This window comes from Malaclemys terrapin, chromosome 5 (genome assembly GCF_027887155.1).
Source record: "Malaclemys terrapin pileata isolate rMalTer1 chromosome 5, rMalTer1.hap1, whole genome shotgun sequence".
NCBI classification, from domain to species: Eukaryota; Metazoa; Chordata; order Testudines; family Emydidae; genus Malaclemys; species Malaclemys terrapin.
This window is the reverse complement of record NC_071509.1, coordinates 120,389,415-120,403,233: the sequence shown is the minus strand read 5'-3', so window position 1 is coordinate 120,403,233 and position 13,819 is coordinate 120,389,415. Positions and strand designations below refer to the sequence as shown.

The window sequence follows — 13,819 nt, the reverse complement described above, 5'->3', positions numbered from 1 at the left end:
AAGGGGGAAGAGAAAAGCAACATGTCAAATACCGGACACTGCCCATAATGAGACTGATTTAAATGCAGCCTATTTTTGTCCATAATTCTCATACACATTGGTGATTTTCATATGTAAAATCTTTATTAGGAAGTAAAGTGCTCAGTATTATAGACCAATAAATCTTTGATAACTGTGGAAGACTTGCATAATTAACAGCTTCCTAATAAGACCACATGCTAATGCAAAACTTTACACTTACTTAGAAGAAACCCTTTACCCTAGAAACAAAGTAACAGTTACAAGAGAATCTAAACTTAAAATGAAACCATAATAAAAAATGTATAACACATTTGTCTAGTTGCCATGTACTTCTTGCATGGCATATTGTCAACACACATGGATAGCCCATGAAAGCTTACTGCACTTCAAAATGAAGTTTGTTATTAAGTAACGACACGTTACAGATATACAGATGAACAAATATAGCTATGAATGCAAACATTTTGGTTTTCATAGTTAACATACTAATAAAAGAAAAGCTTTGTTCGATATTAGTTTAGAGAAAGGTACAATTTTAGGACACATTTAAAGCCACAGTGATAGCTGTAGTGTTTTGAAAAGATAACTTCACAAATGCAAATTTCCTTAGTTCTGCAGCATGATATTGCAGCAACATCCAACATGTCTTGTCTTTATAACAAAAGATCACTTTAACTGAGCACTAGCAACCTCTTTCCTGTGAAGCCAAATTGTTTGGTCAGATGATTGGTTTTAAACTTTAACTACATGACATATAATACTGTATCTGGCATTTTGATATTCCTATGCCCCAACAGACCAAATACTAATTTTTTAGAGCTTACAAAAACAATCTTATCAATTAGCCAACTGACCCCTTGAAATATACCTCCGACACAGTAATGTAACAGAAGGTTTTGTATACTATTATTAAGGCTTAGATTATGTCACGGAAGACCAGGATTCCATGACTTTCAGAGACCTCCATGACGCTTTCCGCTTCAGCTCCATAGAGGCAGGGCTGAAGCTATCAGGGACCCTGGTGCTCTGAGCCGCTGTGGGCTTAGGAGGGCCCACCACACAGCTTCCAGCTTCCACAGGCAGTGGGGGGGGACCCCAGAGCTGTGAACCACAGCGGCAGCAGGTGCTAGACCTCTCCTCTCCTCCTGCAGCGGGGTTCAGGCTTTTATCCCCCTGTCAGCCCCATTTTGTCAGTTATTTTTAATAAAAGTCAGGGGCTTCAGTGAATTTTTGTTTATTGCCAGTGACCTATCCCTAACTTTTACTAAAAATAACTGTGATAAAATCTTAACCGTAACTATTTGGATTAATTTCTTATCCACTTGGCAGTGGTGGAGCTTGACCGATAGTCTGTTGGGAAATTTCAGCTCTCAGTAGGGGAGAAGTCCCTTCATCTAAGATGAGTAAGTTACTGAACATGCACTTTCTTGTAAATTTAACATAAGAAAAGTTTTGTTTTTATCAAGGACAAGTGCTCTGGTCATATGGAATGTGTCTTGGATGACACCGTAACATGACAACAAGTGCTGGTATATATAGATATGGGAAAACTGCAATATTTGGAGGTGTATTTGATTCAGTACCAAACCAAAAATACTAACACAAAAATATAAGGTACTTAAGGTTAATTACAGGAAGCAATTCCTATAAGCAGCACAACATGAAAGCCACCAGCATCAATAAAAAGGCATGGACATTTTCCTTCTTACACCCTACAAATCTACGCACTTAGAATACTGTGTACTTCATCTGAATATTAAGTTTTCCATTCCCCTTTAAACCTACAGTTAATCTTAAGGCAACTGTCAGCTTAAGTGAAGACTCCCATATTTCACTATATCTAAATATATACTACTATCAAAAATAGTACATATTTGCCTCTAATTTTCTGTACACCAAACTCAAATCATTGTCAGTGCAGTTGCTGCTTCAAAGCTCTACTGCAGTCTCAAATCCAGCAAGCCTTCTACTAAAAAGTGCTGATTATACTAAAGACTACAATTTCAAAAGGATGTAGCATAGTTCCCTACAGAAAAACGTGTACATGCAGAAATATACCTCCAATTGCTCATGCAGGTCAGGTAAGTGCATACATAAGAAACTAATTAGGCCCCTGCCTTTGAATTGGAATGAAAACTTGCTAGAGCTAATCAGAAATGTTCAAAATGTCAATTTCTCTCTCCCCTTGAATCCCCCAAGATTAATTGATGTTTTTCACAACTTATCTACTGTTTACCTAATTTCTGCATGTAATTGTGGAAAGGGTAGGTGCAGTTTTGGATGCGGAGCTCAGAGGTCTTCCTTTTTGAAAATTTGGCCCTAAAAGCCAGCTATGGACAGACACAAATACAACAATGATCACATTAGTTATGTGTAAATAGAAATTGATCCAATAGAAGATATTACCGTACCCACCTTGTCTCTCTTATGTGTAAAGAAATTCCCAAAGAACTACTTTTAAAACACTAAAATATATGAAGTAACATTCCCTATGTATCAGTGCACTATTGCCTTTTTCCTCTGGCAATAGTGCACTGATATGCACTATTCATATGCTTCTTGCATATGCGTCTACTTCATAATAAAAATGAACTAAACACGACCTTGTTACTTGTTTGTAATTTGTGTTGAATATAATTAACAGGAATAACTATATAGGAAGTCACCTTAATAATACATTTTAGAATAGGAATTTAAGAATAATATTTCCCATTATAAAGCACTGGAAATCTAAGCATTTGAGTTGAGAAGTTAAATGCATTTTTGACTAACTATTAATCAAAACTTTTAGAAGAGACTTACTTCACAACAACTTTGAAACTAGTTTCCAGCATTATTTAATGGGAAAGTAGATTCTTACAGTCCTATTTTACATAACCAAAATGAGCTCCTGCTGCATAGCAAGCATTAAGATGGGAGTACTTAGAAAAAATCCCAACAGCTGCATTTACTGAATGAAGACAGGGAAACTGTAAAACCCTCTGGCACAGATCCTATAAGTGCAGCCACTTGAAGCAATGCTACTGATGGATTATGGTCCTAAAGCCAGTGTAGGTGGCAACGGGAATATCACCCTATTTAGTGGGGTAGGTAGGTAATGCCAACTTTACATCTGTCAGCTGCTGACACAGTGGTTGTAAATTAGATGTCCCTATGGCCTACAGATCAATCCCCAGAGGGACACTGGGAGCTTTAACATTCATCACTGTTTTTGGAAAACAAATAGTAAATAGCGTATTTGCTGTTATAATACAGGATTGAAATTTTAAAACAACCCATTGACTAATATTACACATGGATGTTGCTCCCGCCATTCCCTCCTCCACTTCCATCAATGCCTTCTGTTGACTGAGAGGAGGATGGACGGGAATTCCTAGAACGAGGCTGGCTATTCAGTCCAAGTGGTGTTCCCAAGCGGTGGCTCATTTGGGAAGCTGTGTCATCCGATTCCCAACGCTCCAGTTCCTCCCGCACTAACCTCTCCATTTGTTCCCTGTGGATTTCATTGTCACGTCCCAATCTTTCATCCTAAATACAAAGAAAGATACAAACTCGCTGTGTAATCTTCCAAATTTGATTGTGAACAAAATCTGGAAGAAGGTATAAAATATTCTGAAAGACATCTCAGATGAATTCATGCCATAGTGTGGCTTTGTACTAAACCAAGCACTGAACAAGAGGTAAAGGTACTGTTGTAGCAGCTGCAGAATAGTGACAACAAGTTTTTATACTGTGCCCATCACCATGGTATGACAGAGCCTTCACACAGTGATGTGTTAATTCACTATGATAACTAGTCTCTGGCTGGACTTTGATCAAGTGCTTGTAAATAAACCCAAAATGGAGTCTGATAGTCACTGGCTTAACATTGCTAAGGTGCCTACCTCAGTTATCACAATCCTATGTGTGAAGTAGTAGAAAAGCAAAGTAGAAACAAATGAGCTCATCATCTAACTTACATGGAAAACAGCTCTTTAGTTAGGATCAGTCAACTGACTGCTCAAGTCATACTGGGGGTTTCTTACCTCTGTAACTCCGTCTAGCAGTCTTCCCAACACATCTCTCCTTTTCAGTTTGGCCCGCTCCATTGCCTCAAGCTTTACAATGACAGCATCAATTTTGGAAACAATACTGCCTATGGAATGTTCCATGCGATCTACTCGTCTCACCAACCTAAAGGCAACAGATATTTGTTACTGACATTTTCAAGTCATTAATTTGATTTTAGCTAATCGACTTGTAGGAAGTGGAAAGGTCATCAGATGACATTTGTACAGTTTTTATTAAACCTACAACCAAAATGACAATGGAATAATTTGTAATTTTCTCAGCAAGGGAGAGGGGCGACGGCAAGTGTAAAACTCCTAAATTATGTCCTCTGTTTTCCTTCTTTTTTTGGGATATCCTATCATATAAAATGTACAGGAATGGAGTGCCGGGTGGGGCTCACTCAACAGCTGGTCAGTACCACTTCTGGTGTTTGCTACAGATTGTACAAGAGGCACTCTGCTTTCCATAGCATCCTCGGAGGAAGATTTTGGGCCCGGAAATGAATCCCAGCACACTGTCACTAAAACACACTCATTTCTGCAATACTTTGAGAGAGAAGAAAAAAATAAGTAGAACTGTTGTTACTTCTTAAGAGAGACATGCATTTCCATGGTGAATGAAGGGTTCCATATTCTGATCTGTATGTACTCTAACTGAGCTAGATGTTATATAATACAATCATTTTCTACAATCATGGTCTACAGAAATACAGCATCTAGGTTTATTTTTTCCCTTGATCTAGTTACCTAATTACCCACCCACCCCTCCTGTCAAACAAGTTTCATATAACAGCTGGTGAACATAGCAGACAACCTTAAAGTTAATGGAATGTTTTAAAGTGAAGGGGATTTAGAAAGCAAGTAACAAGTGTTAATTACACTGTAATATTTCTAATGAAGTTAATCCCATCCCAAGCAAATTAACCGATACGGTCTACTTCCTGTATGGAGATAAGGAAAATACATCCACCCCACAGGCATTTGATTGCGGATATGTTAACTAGTACAGTTTGGGATCATTACACACAGTTACTACTGAACAAGGAAGATGGTCAATCAGATTCTAGCAACGCTAAGTCATAACCACTTCATTCATCCTTGCTGTGACTGGGGCCTATAGAGAGACCATTTCAGCCAAATATACAAGCATAAGTAATACAAATTCCTGCTGATCCTTTAGTTCTATTTGAATGTACAATAACCTCGATTTTTGTCTGATGAAAGAAGAGCAGAGCAGGCTTTTAGAATTAGTCTAACATTGACAATGTTTCTTTCAGGTTGTCAGCCACTGTATGAGCATGGATGAAATTCTTCCACAAACACCTGAGAGCAGAGGTGTTAACTTGGACTCTGGTGTGATATGGCTCATTCTTACAGTAATTACACCAAAGAGGCTCCGGGCTTGTCTACACAACGATTTAGTGCGTGGCAAGCCAGGATGTGAATCTACAATGCACTATTGTCCTGCACATTAACTGGGTGCCAGTTAATGCACCGTAGAATTACGACGGGCTTGCTGCACACGAAATTGCCATACATATGCCCTCATTAGACACCAACCAAATTAAAGTAGGAAAACCCCATATTTCTTTGAGTGTCCTCTGCACATTCCTACTTTTGGGCTGTGCCAATCGGTGTTGCACTGAATATGCAGAGTCCATCCTGAAGATTCCCAGTTACAGGTAAGTAACCTTCATTTTGCACCAATTTTTTTTTTTGAGTTGGTTATTTATTTAAATCTGGGAGTTACTATTTCTTTTGTTTCCATTTTCATCCAGGATCCTCTAACAGCAACTTTAACTGCAGAGAATAGATTTCAAGTGATAAATAGCTATTTATACAGTTAGCTTTGTAACACATTTCTTAGATTTCATTTGGTTAATACCCAGAATTATATTGGAGGGCAACATATATTTAAAAAAACCCACACATTGCAGCACTGCTTGCACTTACACTTGGAACTCTTCATATGAAACCCCACTAGAGCTGCTACCTCTTCTTCTAGAGCTGTGTCCACTGTCCTCATCATCGTCCTCTTCAGAGTCATCCAGACTGCGAGGAAAGCTTCGACCACTCATTGGACGGGGTAGAGAGCTCCTGTCCAGATCCAGATCCTCCTTCATGAAAAACAAACGTTATCCATAGACTTTCACCTGTGTGCTGAAGGTCAAGGCTGCATGACCTCATTCACTGAACTACCTTTCACCCTTTTATAGTTTTGTTGGGAGTAAATGTTAGGCAACCTAATAGATTAGTAAGTCTAAATCAAATGCAAATGAGAATTGGTGCTTAGAAACTCCATTGACCCAACTGATGGTGTTCAAGGTCTTCCAATTGCCCTAAAGCATGACTTACTCTTTCTTTCTCTAGATCATCTCTCATTTGCTGATGTTCGTGTTCTGTCAATTCCTGATCCCCATCCTGGTCATACTTAGTAAATATTGCTTCAATCTCTGCATCCGTGTGACCCTTCCTGAAAAGGAGATAAAATGGACCCCCTTTTTTTTTTGATGTTTTGCGAAAAATGTTGGGGGTGAGGGTGGGGAGAAGAGACGACAAAAAAGTCTTAACTACAGCAAATTCTCTAAAAGCCAAAGAACATGCCTAATTCAGTGCTGCCTACAAGCTTTCCCATCACGAATCCAAGTCCACTAACCATGCTGGCAAAGCTTGGGTACATATCACCAACAGTCTTGGCCCCAGCCCATTGCTTTAGAGGTTTTTTTCCTGCCTAACAGCATCTCTCTCTTTTCTCTGGATTGCATTTAAGACAGTTTCCTCTTATCCACATCCCTAATTGTGACTAGCATTGTAAAAACAAAGAGAATGCAGTATCTCTGTATGATCAACAGGAGCTCTAGTCCTAACTACCATCTGCATGCCGGTGACTCTGCAGACCAAAACATTTCATGAACTACCCCAGATTCTGCTTAACAGGACAGGTGACAAAATGAAACTTTACGGGACCCCATTTACAAGAGCACTTGAGGGAGGAAAGGTTCTTCATTTGCCTGTCTTTGGTATCAGTGAGAGGAACACATCTACTATAAGACAAACTCCATCCATCCTCATGAAATCCTGCAAGAAAGTCAGACTCAAAGGCTATTGAGAGATCTGGAAAAAAAAAATCAGCTTGCATCCATCACTGGAAAGATTGTTCTCTATGGATTTTAATGCCACCTTCATACCATACATATGTCTAAAACCCCTTGTCAGAATGGAGAACACATGTTGAATCAAAAATGCAACTGAGTTGCTCAAATGCCAACTTCTAAACCTTCCAAAAATAAGAGAAGGCTAGAAAGAGGGCAATAGTTGGTAGCCTTTTGAGCAGGGTCCTACTTAAATGCCGCTACCATCTTGCTCTCCATGAATTGTTACCAATCCTCTTCAATAATGGTGCCAAAACTTCTCGGTTGATCCTCACTCACCATGAAGGGGACGGGTCCAACTTACAGGCAACTAGCCAAGAAAAGTTAGTTACCTCACTCCAGCTCACACCATTAGCCTTTATTTCTCTCTTCCCCCACCCCTCATTTTTTGGGAGGTTTGTTTCTGCAATGCCCTTGGACTTTCCTGAAACACTGCAGATTTTCCAGCACCCTATTTATTTACATAAAAACCCTTCTGTTAGATACAAAAGGAAGCATAAGTTTTATTGGCAACCCACCTGACATGGAAGCATTCCTACATATTGTTTTTATTTGCATTAATGTACCTTAACAAAGGCTTCACCCCCACTCACACCCTACAGGCCTGGAGGAAATCAGACAGATTCTTTGTATCACAAGTCCCTTGGGAATATTGTTTAAGATACAAAATACTGGTTTCCTTACCCCTTGAGATCCTGTCGTAGTTCATCAAAGTTTAACTTTCCCCCACCTTGTCGCAAGTTCTCTGAAATGTCATCAACAGTAGTTTTTTTCAATTTAAGTTTAATCATGGCTTTATTGTATCCCTAACGGAGAAAATAAAATAAGAGAAAATAAAACTACTTCTAATGGCATACTTAATTTTGTTTTGCTTGTTGTTTCATGTAAAGAAGATTGCTTGCATTCCTGAATGAAGTCAAACCTCATTTAATATTTTCTGACAAGGACTGGAGGAATCATATAATCATAGGAGTGGAAGGGACCTCGAGACGTCATCTAGTCCAGTCCCCTGCACTCATGGCAGGACTAAGTATTATCTTCTAGACCAGGGGTTTTCAAACTTCATTGCACCGCGATCCCCTTCTGAAAACAAAAATTATTATACGATTCCAGGAAGGGGGACTGAAGCCTGAGCCTGCCCAAGTCTTGCAGCCCTGGGCGTTGGGTGGGGGGTAAAGCCGAAGCCCAAGGGCTTCAGCCCCAGGCAGGGGGCCAGTAACATGAGCCCCGACATCCAGGGCTGAAGGTGGTGGGACTTGGGCTTTGGCAAGTCCAAGCCAGCCCAAGCGACCCCATTAAAATAGGGTAGCAACCCACTTTGGGGTCGCGACCCACAGTTTGAGAACCGCTGTTCTAGACCATCCCTGACAGGTGTTTGTCTAACCCACTCTTAAAAATCTCCAATTATGGAGATTCCACAACCTCCCAAGGCTATTTAGCTTAGTGATTAACTTCCCTGATAGTTAGGAAGTTTTTCAACCTAAACCTCCCTTGCTGCAATTTAAGCCCATTGCTTCTTGTCCTATCATCAGAGGTTAACGAGAACAATCATCCTCCCTCCCTCCTTATAACAACCTTTGATGTACTTGAAAACTATCATGTTCCCTCTCAGCCTTCTCTTCTCCAGACTAAACAAACACAATTTTTTAAATCTTCCCTCATAGGTCATGTTTTCTAGACCTGTAATCATTTTTGTTCCTCTTCTCTGGACTTTCTCCAATTTGTCCACATCTTTCCTGAAATGTGGTGCCCAGAATTGGACACAATACTCCATCTGAGGACTAATCAGTGCGGAGTAGAGCAGAAGAATTACTTCTTGTGTCTTGCTTACAACACCCCTGCTAATACATCCCAGAATGTTTGCTTTTTTTTTTTTTTTTCTTTTGCAACAGTGTTACACTGTTGACTCATATTTAGTGTGTGATCCAGTATGACCCCCCAGATCCCTTTCTGCAGTACTCCTTCCTAAGCAGTCATTTCCCATTTTGTATGTGCAACTGATTGTTCCTTCCTAAATGGAGTACTTTGCATTTGTCATTATTGAATTTCATCCTATTTACTTCAGACCATTTCTCCAGTTTGTCCAGATCAATTTGAATTTTAATCCTATCCTCCAAAGCACTTGCAACCCCTCCAGCTTGGTATCATCCACAAACTTTAGAAGTGCTCTCTCTATGCCATTATCTACATTATTGATGAAAATACTGATCAGAACCGGACCCAGAACTGATCCCTGGGGGGGCCTCACTTGTTATGCCCTTCCAGATGACTGTGAATCACGGACAAGTACTCTCTGGGAATGGTTTCCCAACCAGTTTTGCACCCACCTTATAGTAGTTCCATCTAGGTTGCATTTCCCTAGTTTGTTTATGAGGTCACGCGAGACAGTATCAAAAGGCTTACTAAAGGCAAAATATATCACATCTACCACTCCCTCACATTCACAGCTTGTTACCTGTCAAAGAAAGCTATTAGGTTGGTTTGACATGATTTGTTCTTGACCAATCCATGCTGACTGTTTACTTATCACCTTATTATCCTCTAAATGTTTGCAAATTGATTGCTTAATTATTTGTTCCATTATCTTTCTGGGTACTGAAGTTAAGCTAACTGGTCTGTAATTCCCCGGATTGTCTTTATTTCACTTTTTATAGATGGGCACCTCTGGAATCTATCCTGTCTTCCATGACTTTTAGAAGATAATAGCTAATGGCTCAGATATCTCCTCAGTCAGCTTCTTGAGTATTCTAGGATGTATTTCATCAGGCCCTCATGGCCTGAATAGACAAGATAACCCAGTAAATCTTATTCATCTCTCATTTCCCTGTTTCTATGAATTATGGTAGGCATACTTGCAACCAGTGGCTAGGATTCCAAAGGAGCCTAAGGGATTCAGATACCCAACTCCCACTGAAGTCAATGGGAGTTGAGCTTTTAACTATGTTAGGCATCTTTGAAAATGGGGGGAGGGATAACTCAGTGGTTTGAGCATTGGCCTGCTAAACTCAGGGTTCTGAGTTCAATCCTTGAGGGGGCCACTTAGGGATCTGCGGCAAAAATCAGTACTTGGTCCTGCTAGTGAAGGCAGGGGACTGGACTCGATGACCTTTCAGGGTCCCTTCTAGTTCTATGAGACAGGCATCTCTCTTTATATATATAAAAAATTCCCACCAATAGTTCTGGGTGCAAAACAAACATATTATTTAGTTTATTCATTTTGTAAATCACTATCTAATTTTGAAATAAATTCTGGAGATGCAATTTTGTGCAACTTCATTCCAACAACGCAACACTTCTAGTTTTCTCCTTTACTTTAATAATCACATTCAAAACTTTAAATTATGCTGGCTACAAAATTAGCCACTTTCTATACATGACACAAATAAATAAATCTTGGCCTAGATATAAATCTCTCTCTCTATATATATGCGCACACACACACACACACACACACACAAAGTAGGCACGTAACTTTAGTAGCCTAAACAGTGGCTGCAATCAGCAACTCCCAATGTACAGTAAAAGCTGTTTTATCCGGCATGTTGGGGAAATGAGGGGTGCCGGTAAGTGAAAAATGCCGGTTAACTAAGAGGGAGGGAGTTTGGGTGCGGAAGCGGGACTGGAGCTTAGGGCGCAGGCTCTGGGAGGGAGTTTGGGTGCAGGAGGGGGCTTGGGCAGCAGGTTGGGGCACGTGAAGGTGTGCGGGGTGCTGGATCCTCGGGGCGCTCACCTCAGGCAGCTCCCTGCAAGCAGCGACCTGTCCCGGGTGCTCCTAGGCGGAGGCGCGGTAGGCGGCTCCATGTGCTGCCCCCGCCCCGCTCGGAGGGCTAGCTCCGCAGCTCCCATTGGCTGGGAACCACGGCCAATGGGAGCTCTGGGGGCGGCGCCTGCGAGCAGAGGCAGCATGCAGAGCCACCTGCCGCAACTCAGCCTAGGAGCAACCCTAACCCCTTGCCAGCCCCACGCCAACCGGACTATAAACTGCAATTTCAATGAAGATCAGAAATGCCGGTTTATAGAGCTTTCCGATTGGTGAAGTGCAGAATAAAACAGCTTTTACTGTACATATGAATGTGTGACATCCTGCATGTATGATTGTGCAGTAAAAGGTACTGCAAGTCAGAATTCAAAATAATTCAAAATAAAATAAAGTAAGCAAACTAAACCCTGACAGATTTAAAGGTTTAGTCTAATCCAGTTCCACATCAGAACTTTTTATCAATGCCGATTCAACTTCTCCGGTATATCACATTCAAGGAGATTGGATTCAACGTCCCAAGTCTCAGGTTACTAGAAACCAACATGAAGTTACAAAATTCATTTTAATTTGTACTTAATTCTGACTGACTTGCCTTTACTGCCCATTGGGTTTTTTGCTTTATTCAGCAGTAGATTGGTTTGACTCAGTGTTGCCCATACAGCAGTTTAGTATTTTATACAGTAAGCCAGGCACAAAGGAGTCTGGAATCTGGCCAATACAATGTCAGTATTTGTAACAAAACTTCTTTACCTTTTTGATAAGATCGGACAGTTCCATTTCCACTTTCTGCTGGGCCATATCTGATTTGACCTCTGAATAAGTATCATTGATAATGGCCAAAAACATGTTCTGTTTAAAAAGTAAATTTAAAAATTCAGGTTAAAAAATGCAATTCTAGAGTTTAACAGCACACCTGACCATTACTACTACTGTGCCATAGTTCTAGCAATCGCACAAGTCCTCTACAAAGTCCAGTCTATGGATGCACTTTTTTTTTTTTTTTAAATAAAGGGAGGAGTGACCTTAATTAGAAAGTAATATTGAACAGCCAAGCTATTGAAATGCAAGGGTCTTCACCCACAACAATATTTAACTGAGAATGTAATCAGTAAACAACATGGTTAATTGATTATTACTAATTATTATTCCAATACTTGTGGCAGTTAATAGCCTTCTACCTTGCCAGCAGTCTATCTCGGCACTCAGATATCTTCCTGTTACAGTTTGGCACACTTTCATTGTACTGATGATGGGACCCCAATCCTGCCCATGTCGTTTACTTGACCATTCTTTGCTGTGGTAAGACATCTCAGAGGGTAATGTCCCAGGAGATGCTAGTTCTCTTCTGTGTTATATGCTCTCCTGTCCCAACTATCCCCTGCTGAGATGGTTTCCAACAGCTGCCCAGATTTTCCCAGAAGGCAGTTATACACGAATTTAGACCGCATGACATATATGCACTACAAACATAGCTGTATTATGGTAAAAGCTTGTGTGTGGACACAACTGTTCTGTTTTAAGCAGGTTGGATGACAACTTAACCACCTGATTACAAATGCAGTTATATTTTTAGTATAGAGCAGGTATAAAAAGCCATCCGCTACTATGCACGTATATATTTCCCAAATATGAAGTTTGATAAGACTTTAATTGCTATATAAATGATATCAGGAAATAAAAGTCAACCATTTCAAATTGCTACATGTGTCAAATATTTAATTCATCAGACATACACTAACTACTTGAAAGAAGCCATTACAAAGAGAGTAAATATCTGTATCAAAATACCAATAAGGCACATTTATGCCCAATAAGTGTCTTTGCACAAGTCTATAGGATAGGCATTACTAGGACTATTCTGAAATAAGTGTTCCGTTCGCATGCAAAAAGCATATATTTTCATTATTTTTTTTCTCTCAAAGGAACCTTTAAAAATGTACATCAATATATCACTGCACCACAGCCAAAGACCAGGACAATTAAAAGGAAAGGCTGGAGTCCCATCCTTGACTTATGCTCATTTTTCCTTCAATTCACAAGTGCATGATTTAAAAATGCTGCTGTTTTTGATAAATCTTTCCTAACTTTGTATCACAATGTCAGTGACTGCTCTACAGGAGCTCTCAACACAATTCCATTCAACCCTTATGACAATACCCGAAAATGGTAATGAGCACACAAAATATGGTGTAGTACTGCAAATTCCCTGACAGGCCTTAACATTGTAACAAGATAGCAGCCATGGAGTAGGAGGCTCACGCTACTACTTAACATAACAAAAGAAGTAGGCCACACCCATAAGTGATGCTGTTACTTAATCTAATTAAAAGGGCTTTTTCCTCCTGTAAAATACCATCCTCCATTTGTTTAACTTTCTGAGATGTTCCACAATGGATTTCAAACCTGCTTAACGTCCCTCCTAAGTTCAAGTGTGCCATGTTCTGTTTGCTAGCTCACTCGTCCTCAGGCCAGTTACATTTTTAACAAATTTCTTAATCTCATAATAATTATAACAGAATAGATGCACTCAACACCTATCACACACAAACAATGTAACATCCAAAAAGTATATTAGATAAGAGACATCATGAAATAACGAAGGTTGTTTCAGACAATAGTACTTAATTAACCACAGAATCAATGTCAGAAAAATCTTGTCCTATATAATAGGTTATCAGCAGTATACCAAATCACCATGTGGAAGCCCCAGGTTTGGGAATAACTGAAATTTCCACACCATATTGGTGGTAACATTAGGGTGATGGTTAAGGCTAAGATTTTGTCATGGATATTTTTAGTAAAAGTCAGTGACAGGTCATGGGCAATAATGAAAAATT

General features: G+C 39.9%; 1 protein-coding gene across 1 annotated transcript in view; it reads right to left on the bottom strand.

Annotated features, from left to right (window-relative positions):
- Window positions 1–101: 101 nt before the first annotated feature.
- PKD2 (polycystin 2, transient receptor potential cation channel) overlaps window positions 102–13,819 on the bottom strand; it is a 42,164-nt gene continuing 28,446 nt past the window's right edge. The window contains exons 10-15 of the mRNA XM_054029598.1: window positions 11,733–11,831; window positions 7,907–8,028; window positions 6,426–6,543; window positions 6,024–6,187; window positions 4,047–4,194; window positions 102–3,549 (exon numbers count right to left, since the gene is read on the bottom strand). Coding sequence (XP_053885573.1) covers window positions 3,310–3,549; window positions 4,047–4,194; window positions 6,024–6,187; window positions 6,426–6,543; window positions 7,907–8,028; window positions 11,733–11,831 — 891 coding nt within the window. The 3' untranslated portion in view covers window positions 102–3,309. The remainder of the gene's footprint in view (window positions 3,550–4,046; window positions 4,195–6,023; window positions 6,188–6,425; window positions 6,544–7,906; window positions 8,029–11,732; window positions 11,832–13,819) is intronic.